General features: G+C 37.4%; 1 protein-coding gene across 1 annotated transcript; it reads left to right on the forward strand.

Annotated features, from left to right (window-relative positions):
* The first annotated feature begins 1,069 nt into the window (after positions 1-1,069).
* On the forward strand, positions 1,070-23,335 carry LOC129281700 (long-chain-fatty-acid--CoA ligase 1-like). The gene is made up of 6 exons (XM_064113360.1): positions 1,070-1,310; positions 10,253-10,481; positions 11,437-11,554; positions 19,373-19,440; positions 20,882-20,977; positions 22,147-23,335. The coding sequence occupies exons 2-6, from the start codon at positions 10,308-10,310 to the stop codon at positions 22,252-22,254; spliced, it is 564 nt and encodes a 187-aa protein (XP_063969430.1). The 5' UTR covers positions 1,070-1,310; positions 10,253-10,307; the 3' UTR covers positions 22,255-23,335.
* The last annotated feature ends 1,569 nt before the right edge of the window (positions 23,336-24,904 follow it).

A 24,904-nucleotide genomic window follows, 5' to 3' on the forward strand; every position in this document is an offset into this window, starting at 1 on the left:
GTTTAAGAAATCAGAGAAAATATTTTTATCAAAGATGTAGAATAAAATATCTCTTGTATAAAAAAAGTTGCCGACCCCATGCATAAGGAGCCAAACCATGCATATTTTTTGTGGGGGGGGGGCAGTGCAATAGGTGTGCTTTTTGGCACAACTACCCCAATCATTTGGGGAAACTCATCCTGTAATACATTTTTTTTAGAATGCTGCAATTTGATTATGCGGTGGTCCCACTCAGACCCCTCCCCCTCGAAAGATAGTGAGAAATTACATTTAGTGGGTGAGTGGCGTTGAGGATCGAGGCACACAAAATATGTTTACAAATTTAGAAAAAAGTGAGTGAAAAATTTTGACTTTTTGAAATGAGAAATCTATACTTTTGTGATAGATTTTTGCACAATGTTAACCATGATATTATCTTTATTATAATCCTTTCGTTTTCCATTCTCTTTCTTTTTCTCCTTTTTATTATTTTTTTCTTGGTCTTATAACTGAAGGGGACCAGACAGAGACAGCCCCCCCCCCCCCCCCCCCCGCCCCATCAGTACGCCTGTGAGTGGGTTTCAAATCTACGACTTTGGGGTTTAAAAATTGAATAAAGAAGACATCCATGTCGCTTCTCTCCTAAAAAAGACATAGAGTTCCTACTCTGTACCCTCTCCGAAAAAAAATACATCACAGTGATATTCCCATTAATATCTGGTTGACTTTTTCCATCCATGGATAACACAGGTAGCGGTTGGTCATGGTTGAACTTATACACGCTCAGATAGGCCTACTAAAAAATCACTCGGCGCTCGCTTTGCTCACAAAAAAATACTGTTGTGTACTGTATCACAAACTCAGTCCGTTAAAACATGTTTTGAGTAATAACCATAGAGTTAAAGGTTTTTTAGGGGGGGTAATTCTATGGTACTGTAATTTAATATTAAACCGAGGATACATAATAAGCTAGAACATCAACAACAGTTCTCAAATCATAGACTACAGAGAGGCTCGTCGGAGGCACGGTCGATACCTTACAACACACGTGTACGGTACGTACACAAAGCTCCGGCCAGCGAAGAAAATTACTACTGTAACCTGCATTGTGTTTATTTACGTTTTTCGTTTTCACGCGCGTGGTGGAAGTTCAAACCTTCCTTGCCAATTGTAGATACATGTACATGCAGTTAGAGAGTCAAGAGTGAAGTTCATCGTTTTGCATCTTGTTTGTTGAACACCGAGATTGGAAACATTCGAATATAAAACACTGGAACATACAATCATCGCTGGCTCCCTCAGTGACACAATTCCACCAAAAAAGGAGAAAGGTGAGTGCATGCTGTCTAACAGTAACAGTTACATATCATTATCAATCATCAGCATCAGTCATAGCATATGTCTAAAACTCTAATCGTGGATGATATATAATTTACTTTATTTAGACTCAACGTTAGACCAAGGAGATATCGCCTAAAATATCCTTGGTTAGATCAAGGTCAAGGATTTAGCCGTCTGCAACTTTGCAAGATAGTTCCAAATGCATGCCATTAATTGACGAAAATTAGGCCTAGGGCCTAGGCCTACTGCCGGAAAGCTGAAATTGATCATCATGTTGTATCGGTAGTAGGCCTAGTATTTTGTTCGAAAATTAATCTTGTTTTGTACTGTGAGACTGAGTGAGTAAGAAGACAAACTTTCAGTATGATTGTGAGCCTGGATTGTGAGTTTGGAATGCAGTAAACGGTTGCAGGATTGATTGTCTAAATTTAAAGCTAATACCGGTACCGGTACTCTAGTATATCCACGCTGACGTTATATTATAGATTCTGAAAAGACTATTCATATTATATTAGATTTAATAATTTATAGGCCTACATCTAGATCTAATTTAGAATTGTTATTAATAATATTTATTATAGGCTCCTGTCTACACTACGGGCCTTATTTAGTGTTATTTCATGGAGATGTAACGTTAGGCCTAGATCTACTTTAAAGCCAGGCATAAGTTTTATACCGCACTAATCTTGGTTATGTACATGTAATATGCCATATTTATTTCCGTTCTTCTTTTCATACCATACGCCCATACGTGACGTGCCTAAGTAATATTATTAGCCTGGATTCATTGATCGTTGTCTGTAGTACAGCACACCGCCATACTTTACTTTCTACCGTCGACGTCTACTCTGTTCAATGCATGAAGGTGATCTTCACAGCTTGCTCGAAGCAGTTGAGTTGACTAATGCTCCAAAGGAACAGCGGAGCAAGCAATGAGAGTTGAGGGTTTCCTTTTCGACGTCCTTGCCATTCACAGAGGGCAGTGGCGGATCCAGGATTTTCCAAAAGGGGGGGGGGCAAATTTTTCGGAGGAAAATTTTGACAAACCCACCCCCCCCCCCCTTTAAAAAAGGGTTTTCAACCACAAATTAAGGATATTTCGAACCAGAAAAAAATTGACAAGCAAAAAAAAAGTCTTCAATTTCAAAAGAGGGGGGCACACCTCTGTTTTAATGGCATTTTTACATTACAAATTTTAATTTTGCTTCTCAAAAGGGGGGGGGGCACGTGCCCCCCTCTGGATCCGCGCCTGACACAGGGTAGACGTCCTTGGCAGGGGCCGCGGAACGGTTTTCAAAGTGGGGGGGGGCTGACCATGCTAAAAATCACAATGATATGGTCATTTTTACGTTTTTGTACACGGTTTTGGAAAAAAGTGGGGGGGCTGAAGCCCCCCCCAGCCCTCCCGGTTCCGCGGCCCCTTGCCATTCACAGAGGGTATACTACTACCCTCTGTGAATGGCAATGACGTCGTCCAAGCTAGTAGGCCCCATAGAAAATGGACTAAACCTCGTTTTTTCTTCTATATTTTATGATTTACCCGATTCACTTATGCAGTTTCAGTAAATTCTTTCAAATTATCCTTTAAAAATGTATTATAATACTACGTCAATTTTCACCTCACATTGGCTGTCATACACAATTATTACGAGCATATATGAATTAATGCATTTATATTTTCATCTTTCCTAACATTTCATGTTATTACCCACATTCCTATACCCTTCAGTTGAATCAGTTCTTTCCGGGTAGTATAAATCCAATGTTTTTTGTCTATTATAACCCTTACTCTTAAGTTATTTATTGTAATATACAATTCCCTTATTCCTCTATAACATCGATAGTACATTGCTATTACTTGTAACGATGTAATCTCTTTAATATTTTATAGTTTTAGAAATACATTATTGTTATTGTTTACCCAATTGTCTGTAGATTTCCTATTGTTGCCACTAATTATTTCATTACTATCATGTCAGTGGTCTTTTTATCAGTGAATAAATTATACAATTAGTAGTTTTATAATTAGTAACTGATCCGTTCTGATAACTTGAATATTTTAGTTTTATTCATGTTATCATTTAAGTATTAATATTTGTTAATTTATGTTACCAAGCATTGCTTATATATTTTTGACTCGGAAGTCAGATTTTGATTTTAGTTTCATGTATGATATGATGATTTATGTTGTTAATAATTATATTTATAAAGCGCTTATACTGGTGTTTCTAAGCGCACTGTGTTCTGTTTATGGTTTGTACTTGGGATTAAAAGAAAAGAAAGAAAGAAATGAGGCAGGGGAAAAGGACACAGCTGATGCAACTAGTAATCAAAAATCAAAACTGTTGTGCACCTCCAATTGACCGACCCACAACTGTGAAACATCATACACAGGTAGGTTTTGAGTAGGGTTTTGAACTGAGGGTGCGTTTATCCGCCACTTTTTTACCCTAGAATCATGATTCTGCAGAATCACGATTGCGTTTAGTCGAAATTGAATATAATCATGATTAGAATCACAAACATGAAACACGAAAAAAGGGGCGTTTGGAAAGACGTTTCTGCAGAATCACGTACGAAAATGTTCGAATAAACGATATCGTGATTACAATCATGATTATATGACCTCACTGTTGTGTCGGGCTACTTTCGGTTTGACTCTTGCCAAGCTCAAGGCGCTCTATATGCTCATTGTATGTACATGATATATACTATGAATTAATTTCTTGTCATGTTCAAGTTCTGTGTTGGTCATCGCATCGTCCACTACTTTTCATTTTTTGGTCATGTCTTCAACTTCAAGTTCTAGTAAATGAATTAACTGGACAGACAATGATCTCAGTTGTTGTTGAGTATACAGTATCAATATCAAATTGGATCTACGCTGAAATTCACTTCCGAACACCATTTTGGATAAACTAACAAGATGAATAGAAGCATATGGACCCTTTATGATAGAAGTAAACAAAATGAGGTATAGACTGAATTCTGATGGAAGCAAAATAATTTTCGAGAGCCGAAACACGTGCGAAAAACTTCCTCTGTCAAACTGCGCACTAGTGATGCGCACTGGATTGGCCCGAATCTGAGGAGAAACAGCATTGGAATGAAGGTCGTCTAAACGCTGATTCTGTGATATTGTGATTCATGTTTGTGTTTTGAATCATGATTCAAATCATGATTCAAATCATGATTCTGGCTTGAGGTCGCATAAACGCAGCCTGATTCACAGACTTGGCACTATATGAATGTAAGATGTTTTGTAGCTTATTCCAAAGGGAAGGGGCAATTGAAGAAAAAGCGCGGTCACCATACTTTGTAGAGGTTCGAGGTCCAGTTGTTCTGTATTATATTTTCATCAGTTCATTGATGAAAAACAATTTTATGCTGATCTTTTGTACCTGAATAAATATGTTCTAATAAAATGAAATAAAAAATAAAATTTTCATGGGTAGTATGTATATTTTGGCGGCCATATTGGATTTTGACAATTTGCGGGAAATGCTCAAGCCAGGTTACACGAATGGCATCATTCAGATTCGGAATCAGCACCCTCAAATTGTCAAGAAACCATCAAAATATAATATTGTAGGGGAGACCGGGGTTAGTTGTAACGTGGGGTAAGTTGAAACATTGTTATTTTCTTTAACGCCTTTAAATAAATTTCTGCAATACTGCCCTCAATTTATTGTCATTATCAACAGCCATCCACCATATTACGGACAACACATGTGCAACAACCCTGGTGAAGTTAGAAAGGAATTTTAGTTTTTTGACCTTCTGAGTAATTTTTTTCTCTTTCAGAAATGTTTTATTATCTCAGAGAAGTTTATAGATCAAGTTGGCCAGTTTGGGGGTATAATAGACACTTGTACCAAGCTGAAAAATGAGTTTATTAATATGCCATGGTGAAGTCCCTTTTTTGTGCTGTAAGCTTATAAACGTCAAATGGGCCTCCGGGGTTAGTTGGAACAAAATTGAAGGGGCTAGTTGGAACATGTTCCAACTTACACCAAAAATAATTATGAATAAAAACATTGGATATGAGAAAAAAATATATAAAGTATTTCACACTCTTCTGAATAAAATTATGTATTGTATACCATGCTTATTTTGTTTGTCAGTTAGGTCTGAGTGTGCACTTAAGGCCTATTGTAGGCCCCTAATGCAACATTAACCCTTATCAAACTGGTGGGGTTCAATTTGAGCCCCCCCCCCCCCCTCGAGAAATTTCGTCACTACGCCATCGTGCGAATTTTTTTTACTACACTGCTCGCTGACTTTTTACTTTCAAGTCTTGCGCATCATTTGAGACAAGATTTGCGATGCCTGTGTGAAATTACGCAACATTTTGTACGTGCATGTAGGACCCAAAATTGCTAAAAAATGTGATTCCATGTACAAGGTCAATGCAAATTGTGTTTTTCAACTGAAAGTCATAAATGTATGATTATTTTTTACTTTTTTTGGTTCAAATAGATTTATTTTCTGCTATTTATGATCGCAAAAGAGTCCCGACAAAGTTCATCAGAAAAAACAAAGGTTCGAAAAAACAAAGAAATACAAATAAAAAAAAATACATGAGAAATTATATTTTTTGCAATTTTTTGTGGATATTTGTTATAAATGTGAAAATTGATACTCTCATCAAAAATTAGCATTCTACTAGCTTAATAAATAGAGTTAAAGGCAAAAACATACAAAAAAAAGTTTAGGGTAAATTTCATATGCTTATTTGCATAATTGATTAATGAAAAAAATATAAACAATTAATTTTTGTCTTGTAAATTTGATGCAGAAGTACATGAAATTGCTGATAGTACACTTTAATTGCATGTAAAATCGAACGCACCCACATATGCGGAATTCTACTACACAGTCTGCTTGCGTGAGTGGCTCTATAATAGACAACATAAAGTTCAACAAATCCACACTTTAAATATTTTGAACTTGAAAAAAATAAAGCAAATAGGCTAAAACCATGTAATATTACAGTTTTAAGTAGTTTTAGTATAATTCTTAATTGACCATGCAGTGTTCCAATTTACCCCATACCATGTTCCAACTTACCCCGTATTGGGGTAAGTTGGAACGTTTGCGATGGTCTTGTTTAAGGTGGATTTTTTTCAGTAACCATAATAGAGTTAAACATTTTATGGGGTACATTTGAAGCCCTTAGATATATGCTTCAAGCTAATATATTGATTGTTTCTCGAAAAAAGTCTATTTGGATTTTACAGCCATTTTCGTCAAAAATGTTCCAACTAACCCCGGTCTCCCCTATATATGAAAAAAAACAAGGCCTCAATTGCCTCCTCTAGCCTGAACTAACTGCTTTATTGTGAGAAAACAGTTTCATACTGAGCTTGCTGTCTATCGTAAAACTCGTCTCTCTTTCTCATTCAATTAGTTGGTAATGATATATGGAGACCTCTATTAAATCTCCTAACCTGTTTTATTCACATAGGCGGATAAACTTTTTTTCCACCCACCCCACACCCCCTTTTTATTTTCCCTTTTTTTTGTTTGTTTCTTGGACACTGATTTTGTTGTTTGTTTGTGTAGGGGCGAGACCGTCATGTGCCCCCATCTATTAGCTACGCCAGTGCCTTTTATACTTATATACCATTGACCCATTATTTCAGTTTATACGCCTATTATTCCCTCCAGCTATAGGGAATAAATGATAAGAAAGAATTATACGACCATGACTTTATCTCTATCTTCTTTAGGCCTATAGGTTGAGTGTCATATAATATAGTCAAGTAAAAAATGAATCGACACCTGACACCATTCCTGAGGAATGTTTGCTGAATCGATTTGTCTGTGATGTTTTACCAATTTTATAAGGAGTTATCGCTCCGCGTCGTACGGATGATTCAAGAACACAGAAATGTATTGAAAATGCCCGTCACATGACAAAGAACAGCTTGATGAACCGGAACAGCAGATTCGCCCTTAGTTTCGGAGCTGACGAAACATTGTAAATATTTTTATGTCGTTTGTCAAGGACGAAACTGCTGTTTTGATTCACCAATTTTCGACAAAGACTTCTAGGTAGTTCTTTGTCATGAAGGACATTTGACAATAGATTTTCTATGTTCTTGAATCCTCCGTAGGTCGTGAAACGCTCCCCCGTGACTTTGTAAAACAGAAATAGGGCCTATAAATAGGTTTAGATCATTAAGTTGTTTAAAAAAAAATTGCCACCGGCCCACCCCTGGCCGCCATTCCTTGGCCGGTCAATGGGTCAGAGCACTGTCGAATTCTGTAACAACACATTGCATACTGTTAAATGTTTTGGTAATCTTAACGAAACTAACCCCAGTCAGACCGAAGGCGATGGTATGTTATTGGAAATAACATAAAAGCTTTGATCGGTCTAGAGTCGACTTCACCTGTGTAACTGTGTCATCATAGCCCACATGAACTTGAAGCACAAACTTTACGTCTTCATTGACTTTGTCGTGTGTGAGAAGGACATACAATGTCAAGGAATAAGAATGTAAATAATCATTATGATTACAATACACACATTGGAAAGAGATAAGAGGATGGATAAGAAGGCGACAGATACAATTGACACGATACGTGACTGCTATATGATTTACAAAACAACAGAATTTATAGTGTATGCCTCTGTGACCATTATGATCATGATGAGTGACCTTCAGATTTTAAAGGGATGGTCCAGGCTGGAAATATTTATATCTCAATAGATAGAGTAAAATTCACAGAGCAAAATGCTGAAAATTTGATCAAAATCGGATAACAAATAACAAAGTTATTGAATTTTAAAGATTCGCACTATTCCGGTGAAATTATTACTTCTTGGAGGAGGTAACCAATCTGTATAAACAGCATTTTTACCGCGTTGACCGTGTGTACGAACAAAATAAAACATCAAAATTTCTTGTTCATAGACAAAATACACAAAATTAATCCAAATGTAGAATATTCATATTAACTGTATGAAATGTTGTTCTTTAACATTTAAAAAAGAGAGATTAAACAAAATAATGTTTACAAAAATAAACAACAATTTTCAAGTTTTAAGCAATATGTCAACACTTTAGAAATTGAACATTTTGTTTAAGTTCTACGTGCAAACAATACCTGACCAATTCATACAGTAACTCAGCTTGTATTTAACATTTTATTTTGTAGCAGAAAATGGTAACTATTCCCCTTCACTTTTATTTTTCCAAATCGGGTCAGTTTAGTTTTCATCACATATGCTAACAACGAAACATCTTCATACTTTTGTTATGCTTGACGGAAATGTTAAGAGCAAATTTGGTTGGAGTGGTATCGATATGATAATGATATTTAGGAAGTTGGCTCACTTTGTGATGACTTTGATCATGTTGATGACAATATTTACACAGTGTTTACACTTTTAGGGGGCAACTTCGGGCAAGCCTCACGCAGTCAGGGGTTGCGACGGGGGGCACATCCCTCCACCATTACTAACAATGTTCAAAACAATCTTCATGTGTTTTTTTTTAACGATTTTACCCTTCTGTCAAGGGTAAACGTTTTGCCGATAAAGATTGCTTCAGGAATTATTATTTAGGGAGTCTTTTAGTTCACTCTGTCATGCCTTTGACTTTGATAACAGCATTAACACAACGGGCGATGCTGGGGTAGGTCCACGAGTGGGGAAGGGCAAGAACCCCACCCCCCCCCCCCCGGCTTTTAGAGACACAAAGGAGCAAATTGCAAATAGGAATACACAAAAATATCTTTTAAAGTTTAGGCTGATTTTAGTTTAACGTCCACAGAACTGCAGAAAGATATGAAATATATTAGTTTGAATGATTTCAGAGGTATCAGCTGTTTAAATATGATAAATTGTCTTTCGCATCGGAGCTATTTTACCGCTGCTGCGTGGGGTTATTCTGGTTAATCCGTTATCTGCGTTGATGGTATTATTATCATTCTGTCGATCAACAATTTGCCAAATTTGTGTATCTTTATTTTAAGCATATATAGAAAGATTATTTTCATTGATAATGAGATTTGGCTAGTGGTGGCGTCACGGGGGAGGGTGGACGCAAGGGGCGATCCGGGGACCCGCCCCCTATGATTTTTTTACTGAGTGAACAAAAGGAACGAAAAGAGAAAAGAGAGTGGAGAAAAAGGAGGAAGAAAAGGGATAGAAGAAAGAAGAGCATAGAAAAGATAGGTATATTGAGCCCTTGACCAAAACTATCTGTACGTCATAACATTACTCTGAACTGGGGGAGTGGACCTAGCTCCATGTAATAATAATGAGAAGGAGAAATGTAGTGAATAAAACCCATAAAATGTGTATGCGTCATTAGCTAAGAATGTGTAATATACTTTTTGAAGAAAGTTGGAGGTAAACAAAATGGTTTCCTGGTATACTTCGTGTAGAATTATTGATTAAATAATTTTATTGGGTATTGATATATTATTGAATAGATATGTCTTATCACATAACACAATGCAGAACCTCCCTTAAAGCGGATGTATATTCCCAAATGCCGATATACAACGAACTTTCATCATCTACTATATAAACTTGTACTAGACATTTCTTCCAACAATGATTCTGATAATAGTGGCGTCACCAAGATTTTGAAAATGAAAGGGGGGGCAAATTGAGGGCGAAGTAAAGTTTTCCGCAAGGGTGTTTACCGTATATTTTCTTTTTCAATTTTTCAGATTTATGGGTGGGGGGCCAACTAAGAGGTGGAACTGTTCCAGCTCACGAGGGAATGCCCCATCCCCCTTCTCCTTCATGCTGCCACTGATAATGACAATAATATTCATTGATTTGTTCATTTTCCTTGCTGATGCTTTCTCAAATCACCATCTATATGGAAGAAATCAATGAATTTCATTCTAAAAATGTACAGATAGATGTAATTCTAATGATTTTAATATTTTTCATATTTTCACACAGGTGTTTTGTTAGCTTGACAACTAGAGTGCTTGAACTTGGAGTTTGTTCCTACAACATGCCTCTATCGTCCGTCCTCCTCTATGCCGCCCGCCATAGCACCAAACTTACCGCTCTTCCAACCGCGGCAAAATGCTTACCGCGTCGTGCTGCTTTGAGTAGTGTTACCGCGTTAAATACCACACCAGAAAGAAACACCGTTGATCTCTCGCAGCAATCCATTGTATTACCGGTAAGGGAGGCTTTTTCTACATACACTGTTAAAAAAAACTGATTTTACAGAAAAAAGAAGATTTTGCAGAAAGCAATGACAGAATCATTCTGTAAATTCATAAAACAGAAATTTTTCTGCGATTTAACAGAACAGGTCTGTTTAAAAAGGGGAAAAGGGTGTTTTATTAAAGGAAATTTGTAAGGTTCCATATAAACCAAATACCAATTTCCTGTAATTTAACATGATCTGGTAAGATTACAGGTGTTCTCGAGACTCTGCTGCAGGAACTTCTTTTATTTTAAGGATAAATTTTCTAACAGTGTATGTATTCAAAACTGGCCATTAAACATGAAAATAGCTAGTGCTGATCCAGATTTTCTTAGGGGAAGGAGTCCCCAAGGGGCTTAGGGTTTCTTTTAAAAATTCGACACGCAAACATTATAAATAAAAGAGTTCAAATGTTCCAAAATTTGCGATTTTCCTTTCAAAATTGAGAAAAAAATGAAAATCTACACATTAAAAAAAAAAATCAACATCCCCGATCGGTCACAAAAACCAACTAACCGTGAAACACGTTGTTTGTGTACATATGTATTTTTTTATAAAGTCAGCGCATAAATGTGTGAACAAAATAAAATAAGTTTTTTTTATGCCAATGTATTATTTTATACTGATGTTAATCTCCTCCTCCTATTCCCTTCCCCTTCTAGTTCTCCCTCTTTTCTTGTTTTTTCCTTTTTCTTCCGCTTCCTCTTCCTCCTCCTCCTCCTCCTCCTCCTCTTCTTCTTCTCCTCCCTCCTCCTCCTCCTCTTCTTCTTCTTTTTCTTTCTCCTTAATGGTCTGCTACTATATTTACGACCAGTCATGCAGGGGCCGCAATCAATTCTCCCGTTCTTCTACCTCTTCAACTTCTTGCTCAGCAAGCGAGTTTTTTTTAATATTTACATTATCATTTATTTTTATATATTACCAGGGACCTGAGCGAATCCGTGTAACATCCTACATCAATGAGACTTGTTATAAACCCAGTCAATTCTACAGCGAGGTATCCACGGTGTATGATGCCTTCAAAAGAGGCCTGAAAGTATCAAGTAAGTAGGCCTTTAAACAGGGGCGGCGATCCTGGGGGGGGGGCACAGTGCCCTCCGCACTTTTTGAATCACTAAAAAGGTGCCATTTTTTACGCAAGAAAAATGCCCCCTAACGAACGTGTACTGTACCCCTTCCACCTGATGAGGACCTGTTTTGGGTGCTTGCAAGTGCCGTTACTCGTACAAAGTGCCAATTTTTACCCCCAAAATGCCCCCTCTCTAGGGTGTTCTGTGCCCCTTTCAGCTGAGAAGGACCCGTTTTATGCCGTTAGCAAGTGCTCCTTTGCCTTCTTATAGGTGCTCTTTCTCGTATCAGTGCCCCTTTTTACCCAAGAAAAGTGCCCCTCACGAACGTGTTCTCAGTGCCCCTTTCACCCGAGAAGGGCCTGTTTTATGTGTTAACGAGTGCCCCCTTTACCTTCTCATATGGGCCAGTTATTTTCCTGCCCGATGGGCGCCTGATGCAAATGCATCCTTTAATCGCATAATCCCTTTCAAAATATGATTTGCCCCTTTCGCTACTTCTTTTTCTTTTGATAATGAAATCCATCCCTTTTTACCTCTAATTAAATGCCCTATTTTAATATGCCTTCATTTACTTTTGATAAATGGCCCTTTTCTTTTCTAGTTTGTTCAAAATGTTCAGTGTGTTAATATTCTGATGGCGTTCCTTTCCTTTGGAACAAGTGTTTCTATTATATGATTTCGGAAACAGGAACAGCCAGCGTTTGCAATACTTTGGCAAATTCCCATAAAGAAACGGCATCATTAGTAAGAAACAAGAAAACAATATTCTAATTTTTATATGTTACTACTTATGAAGGAAAAAACTTGTAAGAATAGTCCGACTTGAGTTTCATGAGTCATGTGAGTGGTAGATAAGTCATTTTTTCTTTGTTTTAAGAGAAAAAGGTGCCATCCCAGGTGAGGCGAATGGGTACCCGGTAGCGAAATTATTTTTCCCACCGAGTTCTGGACCAACATATGAATATTCATGATTTGCGTCTTCGGATAAAGAGTACGCATGCGCGTGGACTTTGCCTCGACCAGTGCCGGTAGTAAGCATTCACGTTCAGTTGCTCAGAATGAATAAGCATCGCCAAATTACCGGTACCCTTATAGTTACAAAGGCCTTACTTGCTTAGGCTAGCGCAGTAAGTTTGAAATGCCTTGGCCTTTAAGTTTTCAGGCCTTGGCCTTGGGTTTCCATGCCTTGGCCTTGGCCTTGGAAGTTTGAGCCTTGACTACAACACTGAATAGCCGAGTAATGCCATGGTTAACTTCGAACTGGTTAATTCCGAACTTTACGTTTAATTAGGTTTAGACAAATGTTAGCTTATTTGCCATGGTTTGTCTAGTCCGTATACAAAACCAGTCCTAGATCTAAACAAATATTATCTTAGTTCGAGTCTAGTCTCTAGATCTAGACTCTGATCTACGCTGTATCAGCATGGAACCACTAGTGTACCAAAGGGGAGGGGGCAGACTGCCCCTCTGACGAGTCACAACTGATTAAGGGGACGTGGTCCCCCCCCTTTGAGAAGCCAAATTAATAATTTGTAATGTAAAAATGCAATGAAAAAGACGTATGTCCCCTTTTTCGAACGTGAAGATCTTTTTTTTTTTTTTTTTTTTTTTTTTTGGGGGGGGGGGCTTGTCACATTTTTTCGCGGACGAAATATCCTACAAAAATTTGCCCCCCTTTTGGAAAATCCTTGGTACGCCAGTGCATCAGTGGCGTAGCTACAGGGGGAGGGCCTGGGGGCACGTGTCCCCCCCTGAGATTTGGTGTGCCCCCCCCCCACAGAAAAAAATTGGCAGAGCAAAAAAAAAAAGGGGGAGAAAGAAGAAAAGAAAAAAAAGAATAAAGACAGAAGAAAAAAAAAGAAGAGGAAAATAAGGGGAGGAAGGCGAGTGAATGAAATAATGTGAGGGGAAGACTTGAAAAAAAAATCTTTCATGTTACTTTATAAAATTTTTGCTAGCGCATCGCGCCAGAATTGCCTGTTCGATGAGATTCATATCTTGCTCAATAGGCTGATATGGAGCAAGTTTTGAAGTCAATATAAACATATTTTAGCTCGGACTTCGTTCGAGCTTTCATTATTTTTTTTTTCATTTACAAATTTAAGTGCTCTGTAAAATGTATGTTTTATGGTCTACATATCAGCATTTTAAGCTCACGCAGCGTGGTCACATTGTTTGATTTGCCAAGTCCATAATGTCTACGTGTATTCCATAAATGTTCCATTAGACAAATGTATTCAGAGTGCCCAGATTCTAGGTCTAAATCTAAAACATGCGCGATAGCCTGCATGTTCTTTATTTAAAATGTACTTAAATTATCCAGTTTCACATCAGAATATCAATAATTGTCTGCTCACGCTTCACGATCGCATTATTAATGATACCCAATTAACCATATCCTATTTATGATTACAAAAATGAATAGAATGTCCTGCTTTTAGGTCTAAAATCTCAATTTTCTTCCTCTCGCGCTTCGCGCTCGCATCAATTGTTTAGTTTCATACCTATCCCATTTATTAACACAAAAAGTGCTTAGAATGACAATTTTTTAGGTCGGAATGGCAAAAATTGCTCGCGCTTCGCGCTCGCATTATTGAAATATATACCGTCTTCGTGGGTAACTGAAAGTAGTCCTTAACCGGTCCCTTTTCGATAATGCTAGAACAGTTAATACAAATTTCTGCTCGTGCTTGGCGTTTGCAGTAACCATCTTGTTACATACGAATCTTGTTGAGGATCACACATACCATTGCCCATAATAATATAAGGCTTATGAGATTATTTCATGTTTATGTTGTTTTATAAGAATAAAACTAAGAAGTGACTGATCGGGGAAAATATAGGTGAAGATAATTTCGGGCCCCGTCCCCTATTGGCGAAAGTCCGATCCGCACTTGTGACACATACACACACACCGGAAAAAATGGCCGGTGCCCCCCTTCTGAAAAAGCAAGGACCCCCCAGTGCCCCCCCCCAGGAAAAAATCCTAGCTACACCACTGCAGTGCATGGAACGTATTCTAACGTCAGACACAAACTAAAGTCAGTGATCTTGATCCCCGTCTTCACCCCAAATTAATGATTTCTAAGCTGAAAAAAATTTGAAAAAAAAAAAAAAAAAAAAAGATTTTAACGTTCAAAAGAGGGGACATAAGTCTTTTTTTGTTGCATTTTGACATTACAAGTTATTAATTTGGCTTCTCAAAGGGGGGGGGGGCACGTCCCCTGGATCAGTTGTAAATCGTCAGGGGGCAGTCTGCCCCCCCCCCCTTTGGTACACTAGTTGTTCCATGCTGATACAGCGTAGATCAGAGTCTAGATCTAGAGACTAGACTAGACTAGAACTAATGTATTTTTTTTTAGATCTAAGACTGGTTCTGTATACGGACTAGACATATTAAACCATGGTAAATAAAATCAAACGTAAAGTTCTGAATTTACCGGATCAAAGTTAACCATGGCATTAGTCGGCTATTAGTATTAGGCATTAGACAGGTCCAGATTTGAGATAAAGTTAATGCGCTAGCCCAAGCTAGCCCTAGCCTAGCACATGTCTTGCCATTTGCCAATCATTGCAGCTAGTTTGATAAGAGTTTAAGAATTGGATATATATATATATATAGATCTAAGCCTATAAGGCCTATGTAACTATGTAAGTTTACCGGTGATTTGGCGATGCTAATTCATTCTGAGCAACTGAACGTGAATGCTTACGACCGGCACTGGTCGAGGCAAAGTCCACGCGCATGCGTACTCTTAATCCGAAGACGCAAGTCATGAATATTCATATGTTGGTCCAGAACTCGGTGGGAAAAATAATTTCGCTACCCGGTATTTATTCCTTGAACGCTTGAGTGCCTATTAATATGGCGGCTCAGCTATACGGCCGGGGCAATAATATGATACCAAGTATCAAAGCGCAGTTGAGCATGCACATAGTAACTGCGCTATATAAATGGACATATTATTATTATTATCCCCCCCCCCCCTTTTCAACTTTGCTCTACCGCGCCTGCTTGTAAATGATCCATTACGGTGTTATTACGTTTCGCCGGTTTAACTGCTGTCAATGGCTTATAATAAGCCAACATTTTTGAAAGGGTTAGGTATGGAGTATCGGGCAAAAATTATCTTTTAAAAAATTGCGAGCGAGGGAAGCAAAAATCACATTTTGTGATAGATTTTGACTTAAAGAGAAATGCCAGTAGTTGCAGTAAACACTGATTTCATGAGAAAGTCTGTAAAACCAGGCTCAATTGTCAGTATATCATCGCGGATCTAGATCTGGTACAGTTACATAAACTTAACTTTGTGAAATCTTGAAATCTACGCTGAAAAATGTTCACACTGAAGATCACCAACACAGATAGGCACACGTGGGACAGTGTATTATTATTGCTGGAATAAAGACCCGACGGAAGTGACCGAATCCGCGCTTATTTTGCTTATTTCTCAGCAATTACACAATTTCTTCCAGAATCCTTTGGCACATATTTTTTATTCATACAAACAGACACTTGGGTGGTCATTATATTAGATTCTGTAAAAAGTTATTTTGAGATCGTTAACAGAACTGGAATTTATTTTTAATATTAAAAAAATATATTATATAATAATAATATGTCCATTTATAAAGCGTAGTTACTATATATGTACATATACTCACCTGCGCTTTGATACTTGGTATCATATTATTAACCCGGCTGTAGCTGAGCCACCATATTAATAGGCGCTAAAGCGTTCAAGGAAAAATCCTACTGGGTACCCATTCACCTCACCTGGGTCGGGTGCAGCACAATGTGGATAAATTTCTTGCCGAAGGAAATTACGCATGGCTGGGATTCGAACCCACGACCCTCTGTTTCAAAGTCCGGAGACTAATCCACTGGGCCACAACGCTCCACGAAATATATTATATTTCACACGTCTCCCTTTTCTTTTCTTCCCATTTCTCTTTTGCAAGCGGCCCAAGCCCCCATCTGAACATTCTGACTGCGGTTGTCTTGCGATCTGCGTGAATTGTATATACCCCTATATCTAGCAAGTTGTTGCAGCTCCTTATTAGAAATAAACATTCCAATGAGCAGTGAAGAGTGATAGATTTAAATGTGGGTTAGAATATGTGTTCATTTTTGGTCCTTGTAAGTCCTTTTGACATATCTGTTTTCTGTGGATTAACTGCAAACTTTGTGTATCAACCCTTTCCAATACCCCAATGCTATTCACTCGTCCCACAAAGTATTGTGGACTTGAGATTTGTATTTTTTCTTGTCAGATTCCCCTTATCACATACTAACGAGTTAGAATCACCCCCCTTGAAAATAATAAAATAAAAATAGTAGCAAAATCAAATAAAATAAACAAATGTCAGTTATATTTGGTTCATCTTGCTACCGATGCTCCTTTCTCTACTTGTATTATTTTATTAATATATATTGCTGCAGTTACTGAAAATATGATTAATCATCGTATACCTGTACTTGCAATGATAAGCGCGGGTCAATTATCAAAATTTATCATTCCATAAACGTGTTCATGTTTGAACTTCTGCTGCCATGTTTACACAGCAAACAACGTAAATTGTCGTGAACCTACGATGGATATGGCGTCTCACCCCTACCGGGTGACACGACATTTGCTCTGGCGACAATTGCTCCGGGATTTATATCGTCTTAAGATAAAGGGTTAGGGTTAGGTTTGCAATAGGGTTTTTATGTTAGGTTTAGGATAGGGTATACTAGTGTTAAATCCAGGGTTGAAGTTGGTCATTCCATTAATGTGTGGAATCTACAGCGGAGCAATTGTCGCCGGAGCAAATGTCAGGGAACCATCTGCTAATCGTGAACTTTCAAATGTAATTCCCTCTTTGCCCTGTATAACGAGTGGCCAAGAATGAATGGAGTTCAGGTCCAACAAAAAGTTCGTACTACACTTTAAATATACATTGCGTCCCAGAAAAAAAAAGGAAACCCGGTTTCTCATTTCTTTCGCCTTCAAATGATATTTCATGTAAATATTTCATGTAAATGAAATTCAGCAATTCCTCTATTTTTATACCTAACATGAGACGAACACTTCATCACGTATTAATGAGCAAGACGAATTTGAAATTTTATATAGTCTAAATTCGGGTGTGGAGAAAAATTGGACAGGATGGTTCATGATACGACGACCGTGCTATCTCACTGATCCCTGAAATGAGAGTGGATTCACATTCACTCGTGAGTTTCTACGCAAATCGTTTCTGATAAGCCTCAATATTTATTGTTTGTAGTCTGCCATGAGTGAACAGTTTGCTATGCCTTTGGTCTCAAATTAAAGATGAGATTCCACTCTTACCATAAGTGTCATATTTATAGTAAAAACATGTTTAATAATAATTGTGAAATCAATCTCTGAAAACGGGTTTACTTTTTTGTGGGACGCACTGTATAGGGCCTACTAATAGTCATGATAAAGTATGCAAATATTTGACGTCATTAATATTTGACGCCCCTGATCTGTACCATCTATTCTAGACATTGAAAATGCGTATGACATTTTTTTTTGTGTGTGTTTTTTTTTTTTTAGTTGCAATTATTTTATCTATGAAAAGAATGTGGAAATGAACGGAGGGACTTGCCAAGAAAAGCAAAGCTTGTTTAAAAGGCAAGTCCCTAAACTTAGTTTCATACTAATTAACAAATTATATACAAAACAATATACAAAAATGGAGACAGACACGAAAGACGAGCTTAAAACAAGTAATCTACAAAATATCAAAATAAAGCGAATAAGCGACAACAAAAATAAGAGAAAGTAGTTCAAATAATAATTACGAAGATAACAAAAATAATAATAATGAATTTAAAAAAAAAAGTACTTACAAAATTATAAAAGGGAGGGGAAAAAGAGGCAAAGGAAAGAAAGAGGGAGAGAAGGGAGGTGCAAATAAAACTCAAAATGAACAGAGGAACATGGTAGGCACTGGCGGATCCAGGGGGGGGGGTAAAAATGCCATTAAAACAGAGGTGTGCCCCCTCTTTTGGAAGTGAAGACCTCTTTTTTCTTTTCTTTTTTGCTTGCTTGTCAAATTTTCCCTCCGAAAAAATGTGCCCCCCCCCCTTTTGGAAAATCCTGGATCCCTCCCTGATGGTATGTGCACATGTCGTAGTCAATTGTAGCATGTTGTAGTGTCATTTTTTTAAATAAAAATTAAATAAGTAATATTTGACAAATTTATTGGTAATTAAAGGTTAGGTTATTTTATAGTTTTGGTTTAGGTGTTAGCTTGACTTATTGGTGTGGAGTATTGACAAATTGGCATCTTTTTTTAGTTTGCATTTAAAAATATCAAGGCTTGGAGATTCTTTGAAGTCGGTTTAGATGGTATTTGTTTTATTTGTTCGATTTGTTATGAGTTCAAATACAGTTTTATCTCAATGAATTTTGGCCACTTTAAAATCAATATTTATTTATTATATTTGTTATCAATTTGAACCACTATTTTTAGATATTATCATGATAATAAGTCCACTTGATGAAAATAAATTTGTCAATTGAATTTAGGTTCATGATTCGGCCCTTCAACAATAAACATTGGTAACTTTATAGCGCTCATAAATCCGAAATGGTTTGACAAGATTGCCATACTCGTTGATAGAAGTTACACACCTTTAACTACCCCCGTGCCGCCCCCACGGCACCCCCCCCCCATCTCTTTCTTTCTCTATCTCTTACACGGTACTAGTAATATGGTTAAAACCACTGTTTCATGATAAAGCATTCTTAATTTTTCTCTGTATTTCTGTAGATGATGGTAACTTTTTAGGAGCACGGACCGGTCCTAATAGATCATATGAATGGATGACGTACTCACAGGTATGAAATTCAAGCAAATGTTCATACCAGCCCTTATTCTAGCCCTTCGTCTTTTCTTTGTATTGTTTATTGTATTTATGTCTATAGGCGTATCCCGCCACAAGCCTTTGCTTTTAGGGTGTACGCATTCTTCTATAAACCTAACATGTACATATTTATATTCCTCATAACAAACTGATTTTTGTACGAATTCATATTTACGAAAAATGTAGAAATTTTTGAAATGGAAGAAGAAAATAGGCCTAGTGCCAATAAATGAGTACGTTACTTCTAATAGACAGGTCCCTTGGAACAATTTTTTTTTTTTTTTAGTTGGGGTTCTGATGTAAATTTTAAAAGCAAAAAAAAAACAACAATGTTATCACTACAAAATGGAAGTCATATTGGTCCCGAAATTTTTTTAAAGCAAATAGAAAAAAAAAGACAAGAAAAAAGTTTTCACTAAAAGATGAAGGTTATTTGGGTTATATTTATCTATTTTTTTCACAGCTTCCAGAATTCCAGGGGGTGCTGCCTATGGGAAATAACACAAGCATGCAGCAGCGCCCCCAAGGAAAATCTTGGGGGTTCTTCAGCACCCCCACTTCCCGGGGCCATGCTATTAATTAGGTCATTATGTCAAAATAAACCTGCGGTAAAGGGATTGCCACACCTCAATGTTTAGCCAGCGTATATGTAAACGTGTGTATGGCAAGCAATAATTTGTTTTGTAGTATTAGCTAATGGAATTCTTGATACCAAGAAATGGAATAAATCATGAAATGACTTGCCAAACGTTAGTCGGTATACGCCGGCTACACAGTCATGTATGACAGGAGCGATTGGGACGTTGTAACTTCATGTATTTTTGGTAGCAATAATAGTAGTGATAAAAAAAACTGATGAGTATCTTAGACTTAATTTGATTTTTGCCCGATGTAGAATTTTATTTTTGTGGTCAAGGGAAATTGATTGGGAGAAAATTTCAGGTACTTTACTTTATTTTTATCCACATCTGTGAAGAAATTTTTAAAAATCAAGGCCTAGTGACGAATTTCATACCTTATCGAATTTTCTCTGAAAATTGTCCCCCAAGAAAAATATAACCCTGTGAAGTACCCCTAATAAATCATGCTGGTAGCTCCTTTCCGATTTTTTTGGTATCTTTTTGAAATCTTAACCTCACCCGTGTTTAACCAAAATGGGCCCACTAAAACTACCGACGCGTTTTAAGGGACACTGAATATACATTGTAGTTGAGTTATCCTCCCGGGAGAAGTGGGAGGGGGGGGGGGGGGCTCCGTGACAATTTTTCCACTTATATGAATTGTTCTTGACATAATGCATTCTTGCAACAGTTGGTCACTTCCTCTACCGTAATTTATATTGAATCGGATATGATTGGTGAGCATTAAAATGTATTCATTTTATTCACTTTCATTAATTTATCACTTACTGTCAGGTGGGGGAGAAAGCTCGACTATTCGGCTCTGGTCTACTGGCTCATGGTAACCAACCCGGGTCGTGTGTTGGTATCTTCTCTCAAAATAGACCAGAGGTAGGTCAATATGAGCAGGATGGGTGGAAGAGGGAGTGTCTGTAGGGGGCGGTCTGTTGGCAAAAAAGATTGCGATCGTGATGATTAGAATCAAAATTCGATGATGGAGAGGAGGATAATGATGATGGTGATGATGATGAGGACGATTTTGATGATGATGGTGGTAGTGGTGGTTTTGATGTTGGGGATGCTGCTGATAATGATGATGAAGATACAGAGCTGCCAAGTAGTACGATTTTTCCGCATTTAGTACGTTTTTGCAACCCAAATTTTTTTTTTTACAAAATCGAAATTTATTGAGAAAAATCATCTCTATATGTCTCTATTTCATAAAACGTACACAAATATGGTAATTAGATCAATGTAATTTCAGGTAACTTGTTTGTTTTTTTTTCAATCATTTTGTAAAACCAGGGTGAGATATACACAAGTTTCAATGTTTTTTTTTTTCATCTGCAAGAGCAGTGCACATTTTAGCTTGCATGCAGCTTGAGCGCCGTGATGGGCGAGTGCGCCCAGCATTTTATTATGAAATACACTTTTTTGGGGAAAAATACAAAATATTTATCTCACACGGTAAAAATACTGATTTTTTTGTCAAAATACTGATTTTGGGGGATAAGAATACTGAAAATGCAAAATACAACTTGGCAGCTCTGAAGATAACGTTTATGATGACGATGATGATGACGATGATGATGATGATGATGAAGATAACGTTTATGATGACGATGACGATCATTATAATGATGATGACAAGATGATGATGATGACGATGATGATGATGATGATGATGATGAAGATAACGTTTATGATGATTATAATGATGATGACGATGATGATGATGATGGTGACGACGATAATGATCATGATGGTAGTGGTGGCAATGATGATGACAAAGGTTATGATGTTGATGACGACGATGATAAGATGATGGTGATCATTGGCGACGGAGCAGAGGATTATCCTTTGTTCATGGGGGACATCTATTTTTGCACCCCCCCCCCCCATACAAAAGATCATTCTCTTCTCCATCTCCCATGATGGTGATGATGACGTAGACGAAACACAAACATATATTTTGGAAAACCAAAAATTATTGCTATTAAATTCGGCTATACTCATGTAAAATATTGAGTAATCCCATCTACATTTCTTTTTCATTCCAGTGGACTATAAGCGATCTTGCTTGCGTTCATTATTCACTGGTATCCGTTCCTCTATATAATAGTCTTGGATGGGAATCATGCAGGTACATCGTCAACAAAAGTGAGTAAAAATTATTCATCTTCCAAAAACTTCGTTTGTTTCACTGCAGCGTGATAGCTGGAGAAGAAGTATGATATGAGGTTCGTTGAAATATGAACTCACAACTTACCATTACTAGAATTATGTAATTATATGCTAGCAACTCGAATGTTGTATGTAACTTTGTAGATTGATATGACAGTATGTCGATATATTTTCCTGATGATGGTGCTCAGAGAGTGACTTATCATGATCTTAAACGATTAAACGACTTGCGAGTTTACGATTGAGCATCAAGATCGAGGAAATATCTCGACGCTGTGCGCAGATCGTCGTAGATGGCGTACTATCGTTGATCACTTCAGCTCTCGATTGAATCAGACCAGAAAATACACTGATAGTATTTCGGTATTGATGAATACGTCATGGTTTATTTTTAGGTTTGTGACATAGTTTACAAATCCATTGATACTCCATGTTTGCTTGTATACTGAATAGCGGACTTGGAGAAGAATTGCAAGTATGAGGAAATTGAATGGTCTACACTGAGCAGCCCATGGAATAATAAAATAGATCTATCTCTACCTATGCATGCTTTTCCTCTTTATCCTACTATGTAGGCTACATAATCATACTTATCTGATTTTTTTTTTCAGGTTTTTTTTTAAAGAAAAAAATGACTGTGAGGGGAGAAGTGAAGGCAAATAAAAATAGAGAGAGAGAGAGAGAGAGAGAGGAAACATGGTAAATACGGTCCGGGGCTATCAACTACGTTATGTTGAAACATAGGATCCATGGTTGAAACAAGCAGAGAATTCGAAATTTACCGAAATTTGATGTGAAATAACAGAGAGGCAATTCTATAAAATAATGATAAACATAGATGCACACAGATTTATTAGGATCGTGGAATGTGTATAGCATTTAAAAATCTGAGTGATGACATCATTGGCGGCGGAAGGCAAAAAATTTAGGCCAAAAAAAAAAAAGTTTATCAACCAAAATTTTAAGGGGGGGGGGGGACAACAACAAATTTAGGGGGGACGCAGGAAAAAAAAATGAAAAGCAAAAAAAAAAAAAAGGTTCTCAACTAAAAATTTAGGGGGGGGAACAGGTCCCCCCCCCCCGTCCCCCCGCTTCCGCCGCCTATGTATGACATGCCTTATAAGTTATTGGAAAGGGATCGAACTACAGGTGCCTCTGATAGAAACGCATTAATTTGGTGACTATTTCGAAAAAGGAAGGGGAAATATATCAAGTTTTCCTCTTGTTTTCTTTCATCATGAGCATGAGTGCATGCCATGTAAAACGATATGTATCAATAGTTTACTGATTTTCACTGACTCCTGTCAAAAGCTACCGAAATCCTTGTTTCCGATTGGCTCATGGCGATTTTGTCAGTGAAAAAAAAAATCACTATAGCCTATTTCTTACATGAAGCACTTATATTATTTCCCAGGTGTATTATTCATTGCTCCATTCCTGTAGATGTATTGAAAAATTTGCGAGCTAAGACTAATGGGGCGTTGCAAGAAAGTTACGTTGCAATTGATTGCAACGTAACTTTCTTGCAACGCCCCATAAGTCTTTACTATGGCATATTGGTTACACTTCGTATTTCCGAAGATTCGTAATTCCGAAGGTTCTTTATTCCGAAGGTTCGTAATTCCGAAACACGCAAATTGCCTATACCTCGATGTTCGTTAATCCGAAAACGTAAAAGGGTTCGTTAATCCGATCATTTGTGGCGTTATTCCGAAGGTTCGTTATTCCGAAGGTTCGATAATCCGAAAACGAAATAAGGTTCGATGTTCCGAAGGTTCGTTAATCCGAAAACGAAATAAGGTTCGTTGTTCCGAAGGTTCGTTGGTCCGAAAACGAAATAAGGTTAGTTAATCATTTAGTTTCGGACTAACGAACCTTCGGAATTACGAACTTCATTTCTTTTTCGGATTAACGAACCTTATTTCGTTTTCGGATTAACGAACCTTCGGAATTACAAACCTTCGGAAATACGAACCTTCGGAATAATGAATCTTCGGAATATCCGAACCTTCGGAATAACGAAGCTTCGGAATTACGAATGTATGCGGGCAATATTATATTTTTTCTAAATATCTGCTCACGCAATAATGCACATCTGAAATATGACTAGATTTATCCTGCATTTATCGCACCGTTGACGATTCATAATGGTGTGTATTTATCCATAGACTATAGTGATTTATTACCGATGGTTTGTGTGTGTATACAATGAATGATTCTGAAGGAAACTCTCATGAATATAACTGTGATTACTGCACGACTTTTCGTTTTGCACAGTTATATTCTATCATTCGTACATGATTTACACACGAGGGAGTGTTTTCTGCTAGGCACTATAATTATATGTGCCACTCCACTACATGAACCAGGAGAATAAATAACAATTCTCTGAAATTCACACGATTTCTTTGATCTTTTCAAGTTTCAATTTCGTTCAAGCTGCGGTTTTATTTTGACTTGATAATACACGAATGTTGATGAGATTAGTGAGAAGCAAAAGTTCATTAGTCTTGGACTGAAGCCCACAATATAATGTTTCATTTTTTTAAAGAATAATCTCTCCCATTCTCTCCCTCCCAGCCCCTCTCCCCCATAAACATACCCACACCTTTTCCTCCTCCCCCCACACACACA

The sequence above is a fragment of the Lytechinus pictus genome, chromosome 18 (genome assembly GCF_037042905.1).
Source record: "Lytechinus pictus isolate F3 Inbred chromosome 18, Lp3.0, whole genome shotgun sequence".
Taxonomy (NCBI): Eukaryota; Metazoa; Echinodermata; class Echinoidea; order Temnopleuroida; family Toxopneustidae; genus Lytechinus; species Lytechinus pictus.